The sequence below is a fragment of the Chionomys nivalis genome, chromosome 7 (assembly GCF_950005125.1).
Source record: "Chionomys nivalis chromosome 7, mChiNiv1.1, whole genome shotgun sequence".
NCBI classification, from domain to species: domain Eukaryota; kingdom Metazoa; phylum Chordata; class Mammalia; order Rodentia; family Cricetidae; genus Chionomys; species Chionomys nivalis.
In genome coordinates, this window is record NC_080092.1 from 56,818,999 (window position 1) to 56,835,434 (window position 16,436).

General features: G+C 48.0%; 1 protein-coding gene across 2 annotated transcripts; it reads left to right on the plus strand.

Moving 5' to 3' along the window:
- The first annotated feature begins 6,631 nt into the window (after positions 1 to 6,631).
- Liat1 (ligand of ATE1) lies at positions 6,632 to 11,142 on the plus strand. 2 transcript variants are annotated; one of them, XM_057776356.1, is made up of 2 exons: positions 6,632 to 6,897; positions 10,586 to 11,142. In XM_057776356.1, exons 1-2 carry the CDS (start codon positions 6,693 to 6,695, stop codon positions 11,065 to 11,067), a joined length of 687 nt encoding a protein of 228 aa, XP_057632339.1. In that variant the 5' UTR covers positions 6,632 to 6,692; the 3' UTR covers positions 11,068 to 11,142. The 2 variants fall into 2 exon arrangements, with proteins under 2 accessions (XP_057632339.1, XP_057632340.1); XM_057776357.1 differs by having other exon boundaries at positions 10,589 to 11,142.
- Positions 11,143 to 16,436: the final 5,294 nt, after the last annotated feature.

Below are 16,436 nucleotides of genomic sequence, written 5' to 3' on the forward strand. Positions count from 1 at the left end.
CCTGAGGGTCAGTGAACTTGGGAAGCTTACTGTGTTCTGAAAGAAGCCACAGAGCGCGGGGGGGGGGGGGGGGGGGGGGGGGGGCTCAGTGGCAGAGAGCATGCTGAGCGCATGGATCCCAACTCCTCACCACCACTGCCCACACACACATGCACACAGACAGACAGATAAACACACAGATATGTAGATCTGGAACAGTGGGTTCCGGGAACACTTGATTAACATGAAAAGTTTGAGCAAGTCACTTTAAGTCTGTGCTTGTTTCTCTGTCTATCAGACAGGGACACACCGACGGGTACAGTCCCTCACAGAGATGACACCGAGTCCCATTATCCTACATCATTCGTTCATGTATAGCATTTCAGCTGTGCCACGAGCTGGGCTCTGCAGGGAGGACACAGTTAAACACGCCACAGGCTCTGACCTCAAGGAACCTGGCCGGGCAGAGGAGGCACGCAAGAAAGGTTCTCTGAGAGTTGCCCATTGCCCACTGCACTTCTTCAGGGTGGGAATTATTTATAAGACAGATAAATGGGAGCTAAGGCCAAGCTGATTCAGCTGGAGTCTTACCGTGTTGCAATTGTCGGCTCAGCTGAGCCTCTCTGCTCTGCCTCCTGAGCAGCTGTGATAACGGGTGCAGCCCACCCCAGCTAAATCTTTCCGAATTTCTACTTAACTAATGTGGGGGGAGAGGGACTCAGAAGACAGTTTTCAGGAGTTGGTTTTCTCCGATCATCACGTGGGTTCCAAGGACTGAACTCGGGTGGTAAGGCTTGGTCGCAGGACATTCTGAGTCAGAGTTCCAGGCTGGCCCAGACCCTGTCCAGGATCCAGCAAGGTCTTATCTCAGAGAAACAAACTTAGTGCAGGGGATGCACTTCAGTTGGTAGCATTCTTGCCTAGTTTGTAGGGGGTCCTGGGTGAGGTCCCAGAACTGCATAAATCTGATGGAGGTGGGTCTTGTTTTAATCTGTTGCTTTCATTGGTTAATTAATAAAGAAACTGCCTAGGCCCATTTGATAGGCCAACCCTTAGGTGGGTGGAGTAAACAGAACAGAATGCTGGGAGAAAGGAGCCGAGTCAGGGAGTCGCCATGATTCTCCCACTCCAGACAGACGCAGGTTAAGATCTTTCCTGGTAAGCCAGCTCGTGGTGCTACACAGAATATTAGAAATGGGCTAGATCAATATGTAAGAGCTAGCCAATAAGAGGCTGGAACTAATGGGCAAGGCAGTGTTTAAAAGAATACAGTTTCCGTGTAATTATTTTGGGTAAAGCCATGAGGGCAGCCGGGTGCCTGGGACACAGCCCCGCTGCTCATATTACTTCATAAATCAAATATGACGACACCTGCTTCTAATCCAGGCACACAGGAGGATCAGTAAGTAGTTCATCCTTGGATACAAAACTGAATTGAACCAAATCAATTAATAAATAAAATAAAAATTAATTAATTAATTAATTGTATTAGTTACAGTTTTCAAAATGTCAGTTAATTACAGTTTTCAAAAAGTCAGATCACTCCAGGTGCAACCCCAGCACCTGGGAGGCAGAGGCAGGTAGAGCTCTGTGAGTTCAAGGCCAGCCTGGTTTAGGGAAGTTCAGGTGTGCCAGGCTGCACAGTGAAGCTGGGTGTAGAGTATACATCAATAATTCCAACATGAGCAGAGCACTGAAGACCCAAGGCATCAGATTCTCCCAGCTTAGATGCAGCTGTGACAGCCTGAGCTGGGTGCTGGGAACTGAACTCGGGTCCTCTGGAAGAGCAGGCCATCTCTCCAGCCCCCATTCAGCTCCACGTTGCCTTCCCTGAAACCACCCTTTTTATTTAGCTTATTTGTGAGGTCTGCCCCTGTACTGAGGGACCGGGTCAGGTCTGCTCACTTGCAGCCTCGAGAATCCAGTTAGTGGAGAGACAGGAAACAGCGAGGCAGGCAGGGAGTTTTATTTCTGTCTGGATAGCCAGGTAAGAGGGCGACTGCCAGGGAAGAGGAGGCTACCTGCATCCTGAAGACAGCTCCAGGGCTGAACAACAAGAACAGAAGCTGGCATCCCAGAAGTCTGCACATGCTCAGTAGTTTCAACCCTGTCTCGGCCGCAGCCTCCTCTCGGGCTCAGGGGTCTGTTTTGAGGACACTACAGAGAGCCAGTGCCACCCTCCTGCCACTGCTGATGAGGGAGCCGTGTCTCTGCTCTTAACACCTGGCTGCTGTCAGGAAGCCAGGATGAAGAAATGAGTTAGAAGACAGGTTAGAAGGACAAAGGAAAGAGCAAGGGCCATCACTAGATCCACCTTCAATAGACAGGCTCACATGTAGACCAGGCTGGCCTTGATCTCCAAACGTCTTGAGGCTAACCTTGAACTCCTCCTCCAGCCTCCACCTCCCAAGTGCTAAGGTTATAGCTGTTCAGATTTATTTCTCTCGAGGGGCTGGAGAGATGGCTCAGTAGTTAGAAGCACTTGCTGCTCCTCAGAAGACCTGGGTTCAGTGCCCAGCATCCATGTTGCACAGCTCACAGCTGCCTGTAATCCCAGCACAGAGAGGACTTGACACATGTGGCTTCTGAACACACCTACACACATGCACACACCTACACACACGCGCACACCTACACACACACAACCTACACATGTGCGCATACCTACACACGCGCGCACACCTACACACGCGCACGCACCTACACACGCACGCACACCTACACACACACGCACAACGCTCCCCCTTGTTCCCTACCCCTCTAGCATGAAAAATTAAATCTGGGTGTATCTCAAAGGTTGGGTTCCCAAAGAGTCTCTCCCATTTGGAGCATTGGCTTGTTCTTGGGCTAACGCTCATCACATGGAAGATGTTGGCCATGACCTGGCCCCATATCCACACACAACAGGGCCTGGCACCTTCCAGGGGCCTCCAGCCGGGGCCAGGAGTGGGTCCCAAATTCCTTCTATGAGGCAAATAACTAGGGTTGTCACAGTGGCCCTGCTGGATTCTACCCTGAGGTCAGGAAACAGACGGTCTTTGCAGCGGGTACCCAAACCAGACTACTGCACCCTGCAGCAGGAGAATAGGGGGATGAAGAGGTGTGGCCACTGCAGCAGACTGTCCCCTCCACCCCTAGCTCTGCCACTTACCTCCATGTGCCGAAGACTTTTTACCTGGACTTTTTTTTTTTAAGTTTTTTTTTTTTTTTTTTTTTTTTTTTTTTTTAAGATTTATTTATTATGTATACAACATCCCTTCCATGTTTGCCTGCCGGCCAGAAGAAGACACCAGATCTCATTACAGATGGTTGTAAGCCACCATGTTGTTGCTGGGAATTGAACTCAAAACCTCTGGAAGAGCAGTCAGTGCTCTTAACCTCTGAGCCATCTCTCCAGCCCTGGACTTTTTTTTTTTTAATTGCTTTTTTTGAGACAGGGTTTCTCTGTGTGTAGCCATGGGTAACTTAAACTCACTCCATAGACCAAGTTGACACCAGACTCACAGAAATCCGCCTGCCTCAGCCTCCTGAGGGCTGGGTGGACACTTTCAAAAAAATTTTTTTTGTTTATTTTATGTATCTGTGTATTTAATCTACGTATATGTCCGTGTACCACATGCATAGTTAACAGGTGGTTGTGAGCTGCCAGGTAGGTGCTGGGAATTGAAGCTGGGTCATCTGGAATAACAGTCAGCATTCTTAACTACCAAGACATCTCTCCAGCCCCTCAACTCTATCTTGCGTGGAGCATATTGGGCCTGCCAAAGCAAGCCAGACTCATTGGAAATCGAACCATTTCCTGGCACTGGTGGATAATCTCCAGCTGCATCTTGGTGTCTCCGTTGGGATCACTCTGGGCATGTTTTTACAGCACTACCCAGAGTTCTCTGGGAGGATTGCACTCTGGCTGTGCAGAAGTACCTGACAGGGCCTTTTGTTATCTGTCCCACCTCTGGGCTCACTCATTCACTTCTTTTCTACCAGTATTTCCTGGGATTACCTCCCAAGTAAACTCTTTCCACTCAATTTCTTGCCTTGATGCTTGTTTTGGGGGGATCTCAAATCGACACAGTAAGCAACCCAGTAACTGATGCAGCCTGTTCCAGTGAATCTGTGCAGTGGGCAGTTAGGCTGGATGCTGGATGTGGGATAAGTGGGTGATGTTGGCTTGAGGCTAAGGACAGAACACTGAATCTCTGTGAGTTCGAGGCCAGCCTGGTCTACAGAGCGAGTTCCAGGACAGGCTCCAAAACCACAGAGAAACCCTGTCTCGAATAAAGAAAAACAACAACAATAACAACAAAACCACTGGAAGTCCACAGCACATAGGTTTCTAAAAATGTTCTGAGTTAAACTAGGCATGGTTCCTATAATCCTAGCACTTGGGAGGCTGAGGCAGAAGGAGGATTGTGAGTTGGAGACTAGCCTGGGCTATATAGCAAGACCTTGTCTCAAAAAAAAAAGTGTTGAATGGAGTCCATGAAGAAAAGAATGTCTTCTTGATGGGAGTTTGGGGGAACAACTGGAAATTCATTTGTTGATCTCTATCTAACTTTGCTCACAAATTAATTTGAGATGGGTTTTGAACCTAACCTTAAGAGTCAAGGAAACATAGCTTCTTTCTTTTTTTTTTCCTCTGGGGGAGGAGTTCGAGACAGGGTGTGAGGACTTGACTTTGCAAACTCCATTTTAAAGAAGGGGCTTCATCTTAAACCATATAATAGCTGGGGTGTGGGCAATCTCAGCTCCAGAAATGCGCTGCCATAGCAGAAATTTGAAACTCACTCTGTAGACCAGGCTGGTCTTGAGCTCAGGGAAGTTTAAAATTTTAAACTCACCTTTAAATAAAGCAAGCAAGGAAGACAGGGTGAGAGTAGGAGGGGACGTGAAGGTAGGAAGCCCAGGGTCCGTGCGTGTAAGGCAAGCATCCAACAAATGAGCTACACCACAGACGTGACCCGGACTATTCATGACAAGAACGTCAACAAATGCACCCAGACCGAAGGGGAAGAGTCTGACGGCCTCCTTCTGTGGGAATGGTGAGATTCCAGAAAAGCTTATGGGATAAGAAATTTTATGGCAGTCATACTTGGGTTTGGTTGTTGTGGTTTTTAGACAGTGTCTCCTGTAATCTGGCTGGCCTCAGAATCAGATTGGAGCCAAGGATGATCTTGAATTTCTTCATCTATTTATCGTCACCTCCCGAGTCCTGGCATTAGAGGCATGTGCCACCCTGCCCAGTATATGGGGTGCTGGTGATCAAACACAAACCCAGGACTTGATGTATGTTAGGCAAGCATGGTGCCATCTAAGCTACACCTCAGGCTTTTGGCAGTCATGTTTAGGTAATATGACCTGTGGCAGCAGCTAGACCTGAAAGAAAAGTAAGCAACAGATTCTATCAGGCCTTTCGAATTAAATTAATGAGCTTGTTCTTAAAACTGTGGTGCTGGGTTGATGGGACACATGGGTCTCCCACTTGCTATATAAGAGCCCTACCATCAAACTACATTTAATTATAATAATAATTATAAATAATAATAAACTAAATTCCCCAGCCTGCAAGTATAGTCTTGATAAGAATTGCCATGGGGGTGGGGTGGGGTGGGGTGGGGTGCTGAGGAGGTGGCTAGCAGTTTGCAACACTTGATGCTCTTGCAGAGAACCCAATCCGGGTTCCCAGCACCACAGCTCACAGACATCTTTAACTCCGTTCCTGAGGGTCTGGTGTGCCCTTCTTACCTCTGAGACAGCACAGGAGTGAAGGAGATATAACCATCTCTACTTGGTCTTGCCCTGTGTACTCTGGCTTACAGAAGAGCTCCAGTAAATTAAAAACACATGCATACAACATAAAAACACATGCATACAACCTCAACAAGAGGTACACATACACTCAGGTGAAACATACACAAAATAAACATTAATTAATAAATTCTTTTTTTAAAGAAAACAAATTTTGTTTTGTTTGTTTTTCAAAACAGGGTTTCTCTGTATTAACAGTCCTGGCTGTCCTGGAACTCACAGAGATCCGCCTGCCTCTGCCTCCCGAGTGCTGGGATTTTAATGCCATCACTGCCCGACAGAAAACTATTTTTATGAGGTGCCAGGACTGGTGGCTCATACCTGTAATCCTAGTTACTGGAAGGCTAACGCAGGAAAACAATGAGTTCCAGGCCTACTGAGATACAGTGAGAGTTTCAGACCACCCTGGACAATTTATTAAAGTGTGTGCGTGGCGGGGGGGTGCAGATAGCAATAGCTCATGCCTGTAATCCCAGTCCTTGGGAGCAGGTACAAGAGAATAAGGAATTAATTCCAGGTCAGCCAGCTCGAACTTTATGAGACCGTGTCTCAAAACAGATAAAATTTCTCTTTTGATAAATAAAATAAGATAAAATAGAAAAAGAGAAAAAAGAGCTATCATTTAAAATGGCACAGAAATGACTAAGATATATCACTGTCAGCCCAAGCATGAACAATCTCTATCCTGCTTCGCACTGATCACCTTGATTTACCAGGTCTCAAACAAACCGAAACACGCATGCTTAGGGCTAGAGGTGCAGGCGGCCCCTGGCGGCGACTTCCTGGTTGAGCTTGCGACGAGGAACGGTCGCCATGGAGACGCGTGGCCGGGCAGGCAGTGAGCGCCCGGAGCTTGCCTGGCGCGGGTCCTCGGCTGTTCCCGGCGCAGGTCGCGGTCCCGCGGGCGGATGGCCGGCCGCGGTGGGACCGGAGCGGCGGAGTATGGCGAAGAGGGAGAGGACGAGGAAGAGGAGGAAGTGCGGGAAGGAGGCGCTGAGGGCTCCCCGAGTTCCAAGCTGCCCCCCATCGTCGGCACCACCTCCGATCTGGCCAAACGGAAGGTGAAGAAGAAAAAGAAGAAGAAAAAGACCAAAGGTTCGGGCAAGGGCGACGGTAAGAGGAGCAGCTAGCGAGGCTGCTTTGGCTCTTGGACCTGAGATTCCTCACACAGATGCCCCTTATACCTGGAAGTCACCTCAGGCCAGAAACAGACGTCACACCCCGACAGTGACACAGGACACTTTTGGGCAGTCCAGAGATGCCCAGCCCTATCCATAAGACTATGCCCACCACCACAGAGACCCCTTAATTACCAAGGAAGTCTCTACCAATTTTAGTCCCAATACATCCAAAGACTCCTTCCTCTGAGAACCCTCAATATCTAAGGATCTTCCACCCCACACAGATACCTTCACAGATACCGACCCCAAGAGCCGTACACCTAATCTTTGTATACCCACCTCCTTTCAACTTCCTAGCCCCTCAGGCAAACACACCCTTCCAAACAGACTTCTCAAAGAGAGTAGCCTTGAAGGAAAGATACTAGTTGATACTCCCACAAAGGAACAGATAGACTTCAGGCTCTCTCCCCTCTAGTAGGAATCACCCCTGTGTAAATAAATGTAGACAGAATCTTCCGTGAATGGACTCCACCAAGGGACAGCTATATACTGCTTAAACTCATGGCAGTCCCTTCTCATCCTGCCATCACCACCCACACTCTTTGTTGTTTTGGTTTTGGATTTTCGAGACAGTGTTTCTCTTTGGAGCCCTGGCTGTCCTGGAACTAGCTCTGTAGACCAAGCTGGGCTTGAACTCAGAGATCTGACTACCAAATTCTGGGATTAAAAGCGGCATGTGCCGCCGCCACCACCACCTAACATCACTAACACTCTTTATACTGCCTTCTTATAGCAATATGACACTGTCCAACTAATCTAAAGTATGGTGGCACCTTCATGCATACACATGTAGGCTGCACACATGTGGATTTCGTTAGGTACTTACATAGATGCATAAATGCCAACACAACTAGATACTAGACACTCTCATGCATAGATACACCCATATATCATACCCATGCAGTTACTCTAGACGCTCACATGTAGATATACCCATATATCATACCCACGCAGGTACTCTAGACGCTCACACGCATAGATACACCCATATATCATCATACCCATGCAGTTACTCTAGACGCTCACACGCATAGATACACCCATATATCATACCCATGCAGTTACTCTAGACGCTCACACGCATAGATACACCCATATATCATACCCACGCAGGTACTCTAGACACTCACACGTGTAGATATACCCATATATCATACCCATGCAGTTACTCTAGACGCTCACACGTGTAGATACACCCATATATCATACCTACACAGGTACTCTAGACGCTCACACGCATAGATACACCCATATATCATACCCATGCAGGTACTCTAGACACTCTCATACATAGATACTGTTTAGGTGGAAGCCCCACCTTGGTCCCACCCCTCTCTCTCTTGCCAGTCCCGCCCCAGAGTAAGTCCACCAAGCTGTGGCTCCTTCCCCTGAGAAGCTCAAGATCACACCTACAGAGTAGTTAAGACCCTGCCCATAGACCAGCCACGTGATTTCTCTCCTGCTTTCTTCCCCAAGAGTCACCCAGAAGTTGCTTTGCTCAGATTAAACCTGGTTTTATTAATTCGGCTGGATTTGGTTTATTGCATAGGTGGAAAAACCCGCAACTGGGGATATCCAAAATTACTTAGCAGATACCCCCCCTCCAAAGATTATACCCACACAGGTGTTCTAGGCACTTACATTCATAGACGTGCACAAACATCACACCCACAACAGGTAACTCTAGTCTTGCTCACCAAGACCTTCACCTACGTACACATACACCAGCACCGTCCAGGAACCCAGAGTCCCTGCCTCTCCCTAAGTTCAATCATAGCACCCCCAGATATCCTAGCAAAGACACCAAGTGCCCACTCTAATGAAGAATGCAGCAGTGAAACACGATGACTCCACCCGACAGTGATGTGACTCAAGTGTCACCTGTGTGGCTTTGGCCAGCAGGAAAGTGGCCCTGACCTCTGGCATGGCTAGACATGGGCTCAGGTGTTGGGGGTTGGCTGCACATGCAGTGTGGGTAGTGGAAGGGGCTACAGGCTTCCCACAGTGCTGTGGTTTGGGGAAGGAGCAATGGGGGTTATAATGACTTCTGCAGGCAGAATGGAGCTAAAGGGAGGAAAAACCAAAGGATTCTCAGTGTACCAGCAAAACACGGAGTTGGTTTTGTCTTTTTGGCGCAAGTTTTGACTGTAGGAATCAAACTGTTAGCAGGGGACAGCAGATAGTTTTCAGAGAATAGGAGGGTGAGGAAATGTCAAGACTGAACTGTATTATTATTATTATTATTATCTTAATCCTCCCACAGCTTGCCCTTTTTGAGGAGATATAAAGCTGAAAGAGGAGCAGATGAAAGAATCAGCATTTATAGCATTTAAAAGCAATTCTGCAATGCTAGAGATGTGAAAAGAGAAAAAGGGAGGGGGAGGGAGAGGGAAGGAGAGTGAAGGGAAGAAAGGGGCGTGCAAAGGCACATACGTGTCCCTGGGCTCTTTTTGTAGCTCAGTTGATAGAAGGTTTGCCTAGCACCCACAGAGTCCTGGAGTCCATCACACCAGAAACCAGGGGTGCTGGTATATGCTTGCAGTTCTATCATTGGGAGGTGCAGGCAGAAGTTCAAGCTCATCCTAGGCTATTTAGGGAGCTTGAAGCCAGCCTGGGAGAATCCATCTCAAAAAAAAAAGAGAGGGAAAAAAAATCCAGGCAGTGGTGCCTCACACCTTTAACCCCAGCACTCAGGAGGCAGAGACAGGCAGATCTCTGTGAGTTCAAAGTGGTCTACAGAGCGAGTTCCAAGGATAGCCAGAACTGTTACACAGAAACCCTGTCTTGAAAAACCAGGGGAAAAAAGAAGAGGGGGAAAAAAAAAGGACAAGAAAAAAAGAGGAGGGGCTGGAGAGATGGCTCCATTGTTAAGAATACTTGTTCCTGCAGAAACCCAGGTTCAATTCCCAGCGCCCACATGGTGGTTCACAGCCATTTGTAACTCCAGTTCCAGGGGATCTGATGCCCTCTTCTGACTTCTCTGGGCACCAGGAATGCACATGGTGCACAAACAACATTCAAGCAAAGCACTTATATACAAAAAGTAAATAAATCTTTTAAAACACCTTAAGGAAAATAAAGAGCATTTCCTGGTTCCATACACTACTGATTACAATATTTGTAATTTCCCCAGTGCCTCCTCCATTCCCCCCCCTTACCATACAGTGTCTGGATGGGTGTAGAGTCACAGACGTGGGCAGAGTATTTGGTGTGCAGGTATGAGGTTAAGTTGAGGGATAGCAGATGCAGTATGAAAAACAGGACACCAGGAGTCACACGGGCCTTCAGATCTGGCTTCTCCTTTTGTCGCTTGACACTAACGGTTAATGAAACTTTAGGGTCTCTTTAGAGTCTCTTGGTTCCCTGGTTGGGGTGTAGGTCGTGGCAGAGCTTATGTTTAGCATGCACAAGGCGTGGGTGCACCCACAAAAAGAAAAAGGTGCCTCTGGCACTAAAATACCTTGATGAAAGCATCCAGGCAGTGGCGATGTCCCAGGTTCCTGCCATCTGAACCCTAGCTAAGGGCAGGCCCCGTCCCTTACATCACTGGTTCATTGGGCATTCTAGCGGGCACAAGGGCATTCTAGCAGGCACAAACATTTGTCTCCTCACCTCCTCAGCAGATAAACATCACAGCCGAGGCCGGAAGACTCAGCCGCTTTCTTCATCTTTCCATGACATCTTAAATCCCCACAAAGACCATGGCTCAAGAGCAGAGCCCAGAGATAAAGAGGAAAGTCGGCATGGCCTTCCCTATTCGTGCAGCATGAGTCACCCCTACTTTACCGAAATAGAAGAGAGCCTTTCGAACCAGATCAATGAGAGTCTGCGTTGGGATGGGGTTCTGACCGACCCCGAGGCAGAAAAGGAAAGAATCCGCATCTACAAGATGAACCGGAGGAAGCGGTACCGGCTCGTGGCCCTCAAGGGCTTCCACTCGGATCCCAGCACGGAGGAGAGCGTGGAGAACCTGCCCTACCTCTCAGACAAAGACTGTGGTCCGAGCAGCAAACAGCCCAGCTCCAAGGGTGACCACGCGCATAGCTACTTTGAGGCCACAAAACTCTTGCATCCCGAATTAGCCACCACTGCAGCAGAGTGACATCGGTCCACCCCGCTGCCAAGCTCCTCCTTGCCACACGTTTATATGTTTAAAAAGAATCATAATAAAAAGAAATCAGACCAGAACCCAAAGGAAGCCTATGCTTGTAGTGTGGGGTTGGTGCCCAGGTACCAAGGAGTCACCATCCCTGTTCAGAAAGGTGCCCTTGGAACTGGAGAGATGGCTCAGCGGTTAGGATGTGTACTGCTTTTCCAGAGAACCCGAGTTCTATTCCCAGCACCCACATCAGGCTGCTCACAACCCTCAGCAGCAGGGGAATTTGATGCTTCTGGCCTCCTTCATAAGCAGGTACATATGCACACACACACACACACACACACACACAGGGTTAGAATGGTAAAAATTTAATTTTAAAGGAAAGCATTCCTTTTGTGAGCACAGTGCTGTGCCTATCAGAATTTCCTTTTTCTTAAGTAAGCCGTCATCTCTGTAATTTAATTTCTCAACACTTTGACATTTGTAAGTTGTTCAGAAAAAAAAAAAAACAGAGTATGTATAGCTGCATATATCCTGAATCGTAAGCTGATCCTGAATAAAAGTCCTACAGAGTGCACATCCACGGGGCAATGCAGCCCAGTTTGGCATTAAACTCCTGATTCTCCTGCCTCCACCTCCCAAGGGCTGGATTACTCGTGTACAGCTCCATACCCAGCAGGAGGTCTTTTTCTTTTAACTAAATACACTACTTGCTCTTATGTGTTGTTTAAAATTTGAGTCCTAGGGGCCTGGGTAGAGGACCCAGATTCAATCCCCAGCACCACATGGGTGCTCACAACTCTTTGTAACTCTAGTTTCAGGGGATCCAATGCCCTTTTCTGGTCTCCACAGATATCAGGCACGTGCATGGTGCACATACATACATGCAGGGAAAACACATGCACACATAAAATAATAAGCAGATAAATCTTAAGAGTAAAGCAGGGGGCCGGAGAGATGGCTCAGTGGTTAAGAGCATTTGTTCTTACAGAGGACCTGGGCTTGATTCCCAGTACCCACATGATTGCTCACAACTGTGTGTACCCCCAGTTCCAGGGGATTCAACGACAACTTCTGACCTCCTCATGTATCAGCTTGTGGTGCACAGATTTACATGCAGGCAAAACACCCATGCGTATACAATAATAGTTTTTAAAATTAACAAAAATAATCTAAAATGTCATCCCTGGGAAATAATTATGCAAGGTCAAGCAAAATTGTTTCTTTTAATAGACGTGTGTGTGTGTGTGTGTTACCGAGGACTGAAGCTAGTGTCTGATGCATGTGTACACTCTGCCATTGAGCGAATATCCCCAGTAAACATTTTTGTGGCTATACATATACCTTCAATCTCAGCACTTGGGAGGCAGATCTCTGAGTTTGAGGCCAGCCTGGTCTACAAAGCAAGCTCTAGAACAGCCAGGAATAGAGAGAGAATCTCTCTCTCTCTCTCTCTTTCTCTCTCTCTCTCTTTAATTTTATAAAGATAGTTTTACTTTTCATATTTTCAGTACTGGGACTGAAACTGAGCATTCCAGGTAAGCACCCCGCTGCCAAGCTCTGCCTGTCACCCTCTTTTTTCTTTTTATTTAAAATCTTGTAAGAATTATTTTATGTGTATGGATGCTTTGCCTATGTGTATATCTGTGCTTCACATGTATGCCTGGTGTCCTCCTCAGAGGCCAGAAGAAGGAATAAAATCCTCTTCTGGACTTAACAGACAGTTGTGAGCCACTGTGTAGGCACTGGGAACTGAACCCAGATTCTTTGGAGGAGCAGCCGGAGCTAACTGTTTAAATTATATGTATATTGGTGTCTCTCTGTGTGGGCATGGGTGCCTTTGAAGGCCAGAAGAGGACATCAGATCCTCTGGAGCTGGAGTATCTTTTATTTTGAGTCAGAGTCTCTTTAAGATGCCCAGACTAACCTTGAACTCATTTGGTAGCCCAGGTGGGCTTTGAACTTGCAGTTCTTCTGGCTTCAGCTCCCCTAGTAGCTGGGATTACAGGTCTGTGTCGCCAGGCTGAACTTTAAGCAAAATTCTGGAACATTACAAAATGCCTTGCTAGCAGGAATTCCAGCACTTGGGAAGTGGCAGCTAGAGGATCTGGAGTTCAAGGTCATTCTCAGCTACTTAATCAATTTGAGTTCAGCCTGGGTTATTGAGACACTGTTTACACACACACACACACACTTATATGTTTTTTGTTATTTTTTTTCCTGTGTTGCTTAACCCACATATTCTCTCCAGATACCTGCTGAGTGAAGACTGCATATTGTCTTACTTGACATTGCCCAGAAACTTGCCCTGAAACAAGGACTGAACGCAAGGAGATTAGTTGGGAGGCAAAGGGAAGAACAGGGCAAGAGAGACAACCAGTCCTGGGAGAGTGACTACCCCATCACCATGGGCGGCTGACGCTTGTTCTCCCCTAAGCCCTGGGAAAATGCTCCAGACCAATGCAGAACCTGCTGTCTGTGGTCGCTGAAGGCGAGGGAGCGGTCTTTATGCTCCCCAAGTTGTCTTCCCTAAGAGGCGCTAAGTTTCTAGCCTGCCACACCACCTGGCCCTGAAGCCTAGTTCAGTTCTAGGGATCACCCAGGAGCACACAAATAATAGCCTGTTGACTGCAAGAGAGCTCTCTGGGTTAGCATCGGCCACCTGCAAGACACAGAGAGGGTCTGAGGAGACCTTTCGCTTCTGAGGCATTAAAACGGTTTGGAGAAGACAAGACCAAACCTCACAGATTACGCTGTCTCCATCCCTGCTAGACCTGGGCTGACAAAGGGCCCTTGTCACCCTCCCCAAAGAAGCTGGTTACAAGTCCTTTGCCTTTTTATCTGTAGTTTATTTTAATTCATTATTCCCTGGCAGAATGTCTTGTTTTTTTGAGAGTTCTCCACTACCAGTCCATGCTGGCCTTGAACTCGCCTCTCAAGTGCTGGGACTACAGGTGTGAGCTGCTGAGATTCTTACGTTATCCTGACACAGGTAGGGTCCTCTGGGAAGGAGGAGTCTTCCTCCATAGGATTGGCCTGTAGGCAAATCTATGGGGCATTTTCTTCTTGATTGGTGATTGATGTGGGTGGTACCACCCTGCCACCCCCCAGCAGGTGGTCCTTTAGTGCACATAAAACATACTGAGCAAACCATGGGGAGCAGGACAGTAAGCAGCACGCCCCCAAGGCCTCTGCTTTAGGTCTTCCCTTCCCTCAGAGATGTTCTGTTAAGCGGAGGTTTTTTGGTTTTTGTCTTTTTTTTTTTTTTTTGACCAGCGTATATACTGGTGCCTCCTAGGAGTTTGTGCTGACGATATAGAGGAAGTGGGTAAGGGTTAATGTTGCCAGCAGTCAAAAGTGTCTCCAAATCAAACCACCTAGGCTGTCTCAGTGATGACTCTTCCAGCAGCAGTAAACAGAACACCGGCTGAGAACTAGCTGGCAGCTGAAGGTGACAGCCATCAGTAGTACGGGTTGGGTGGCTTCAGGCCTGGCTGGATCCAGGAGGTTGTTCTCTCTGTCCACACCACCCCTTTGTATTTGCTTCATGTTTAGGTGGGCTATCACAGGCTAGCAAAGTCAACCTCTGCTATCTTTATAGTTCTGTGAAGGGGAAAGACTGTCTGCTATGTCTCCACCCACTCTCATACCAATCTTTATGGCCTGGCGAGGCTCATATGTCCATCCCTGGGAGAACCCTAGCAGTCAAAGGAGTATTTGATGGGCACACAGAGTATGGTGAGGAGCTGGTGAAGGGTAGAAAAGGGGAGGGCCCACTGCATGATCCAAATAGATGGTTGGAGTATCTACACACAGGGGACCCCAGGTAGATGCCAAGGAGATTCATCTACTGACCTCCCAATAAAGAACGGTTGTGTTGTTTTATTTATTAACTTGAGACAGGGTTTCCTTATGCAGCCCAACCTGTCCTCAAAGTCACTATCCTCCTCCCTCTGCTTCCCAAGTCCTGGGATCCCAGGATCCTCCATGCTCAGAAAGACTGATTTTTTTTTAAAGGCCTGATCAAGGGTTGTGGGAGTGGCTTGCATAGCACGCTTAACTCCTGAGTGACTGACCCTTGGCCAATGCCAGGAGTCTGTCTCCCAAAGAGGAACATTCTGCTGCCTGGGTCCACAGAATGACTGCCTGACGGTTGGGTGGAGGGAGTGCCCCAACTTTTAAGGCAGGCCACAGCTGTGTGACCAGTTCACTCTGACTCACAGGGCAGAAGACAGTGCTATACGGCACACGAGTATTAGGGCCAAGACCCGGAAAGGGAGCCCCATACACATCTTGAGGGTGACAGTGGCCTCGTCTCCAGCCTTGTATGTGGTAGTTGCCCCCCTGTGCCCTCTGACTTATCGCACACTTCAACCCAGACTAAACCTTTTGGCTCTGTCTAAAGAATAGAAAATGGGTGGGTGATTTGGCTCAGTGAGAAAAGGTTCCTTCCTGCTGCTCAACATGAAGACCCCAGTTCAATGCCCACACCTTAATTAGGTTCCACTTCTTAGAGGTGATTGGTTAACAAAGCTTCCGCCATCAAGCCAAGGGCAACCATCTGGCTATACCCAGTTCCCAACCCACAGAGGCTACGAACTCGCAGAGATCTGCCTGCCTCTGCCTCCTGAGTGCCGGCATGCACCATCACCGCCCTGCTAAAGATGATGGTTTTTGCTGCTTGTTTTGCTTTTCCTGCATGTGTATGTGATAAGCATGTATATAGACATACATGTGAGAGCATGTGCTCATGTAGGCCGATGTCATGTGTCTTCTTCAATCAGCTTTCCCGTTATCTCCTTAGTCAGGGCCCTCACTGAGCCCAAGCACTCCTGCTGACTTTTCCGTGGCCACTGGGGATCTGAACTCTGGTCTCACTCTCGTTGGCAAATGCTTATCTGCTGAGTCATTTCCCCAGCTCCACCTCAGTTGTGTTTGAGATAAGATCCGGATGTGTGGCCTCAAACTCTTGGACTCAGGTGACCTTCCCACCTCAGTCTCCCAAGTAGCTGGAACTACAGGCCTGGGTCACCAAGCTAGGCTTAATAAGTATGTTTTTGTTGTTTGTTTGGTTTTGGTTTTTCAAGACAAGTTTTCTCTGTGTGTCCCTGGTTGTTCTGTAGACTAACCTGGCCTTGAACTCAGAGATATGTCTGCCTCTGCCTCCTGAGTACTGGGATTAAAGGTGTGAACCATCACCAGCCCACTAAGGTTGTAACACACACACACACACACACACACACACAAAGTAGCCAGGGGTGGTTTTGCACACCTTGGCTCCCAGAACTAGGGAGGCAGAGGCAAGTGGATCTCTGTGAGTTCAAGGCCAACCTGGGCTACAAATTGAGTCCCAGGACAGTCAGAGGCAACAC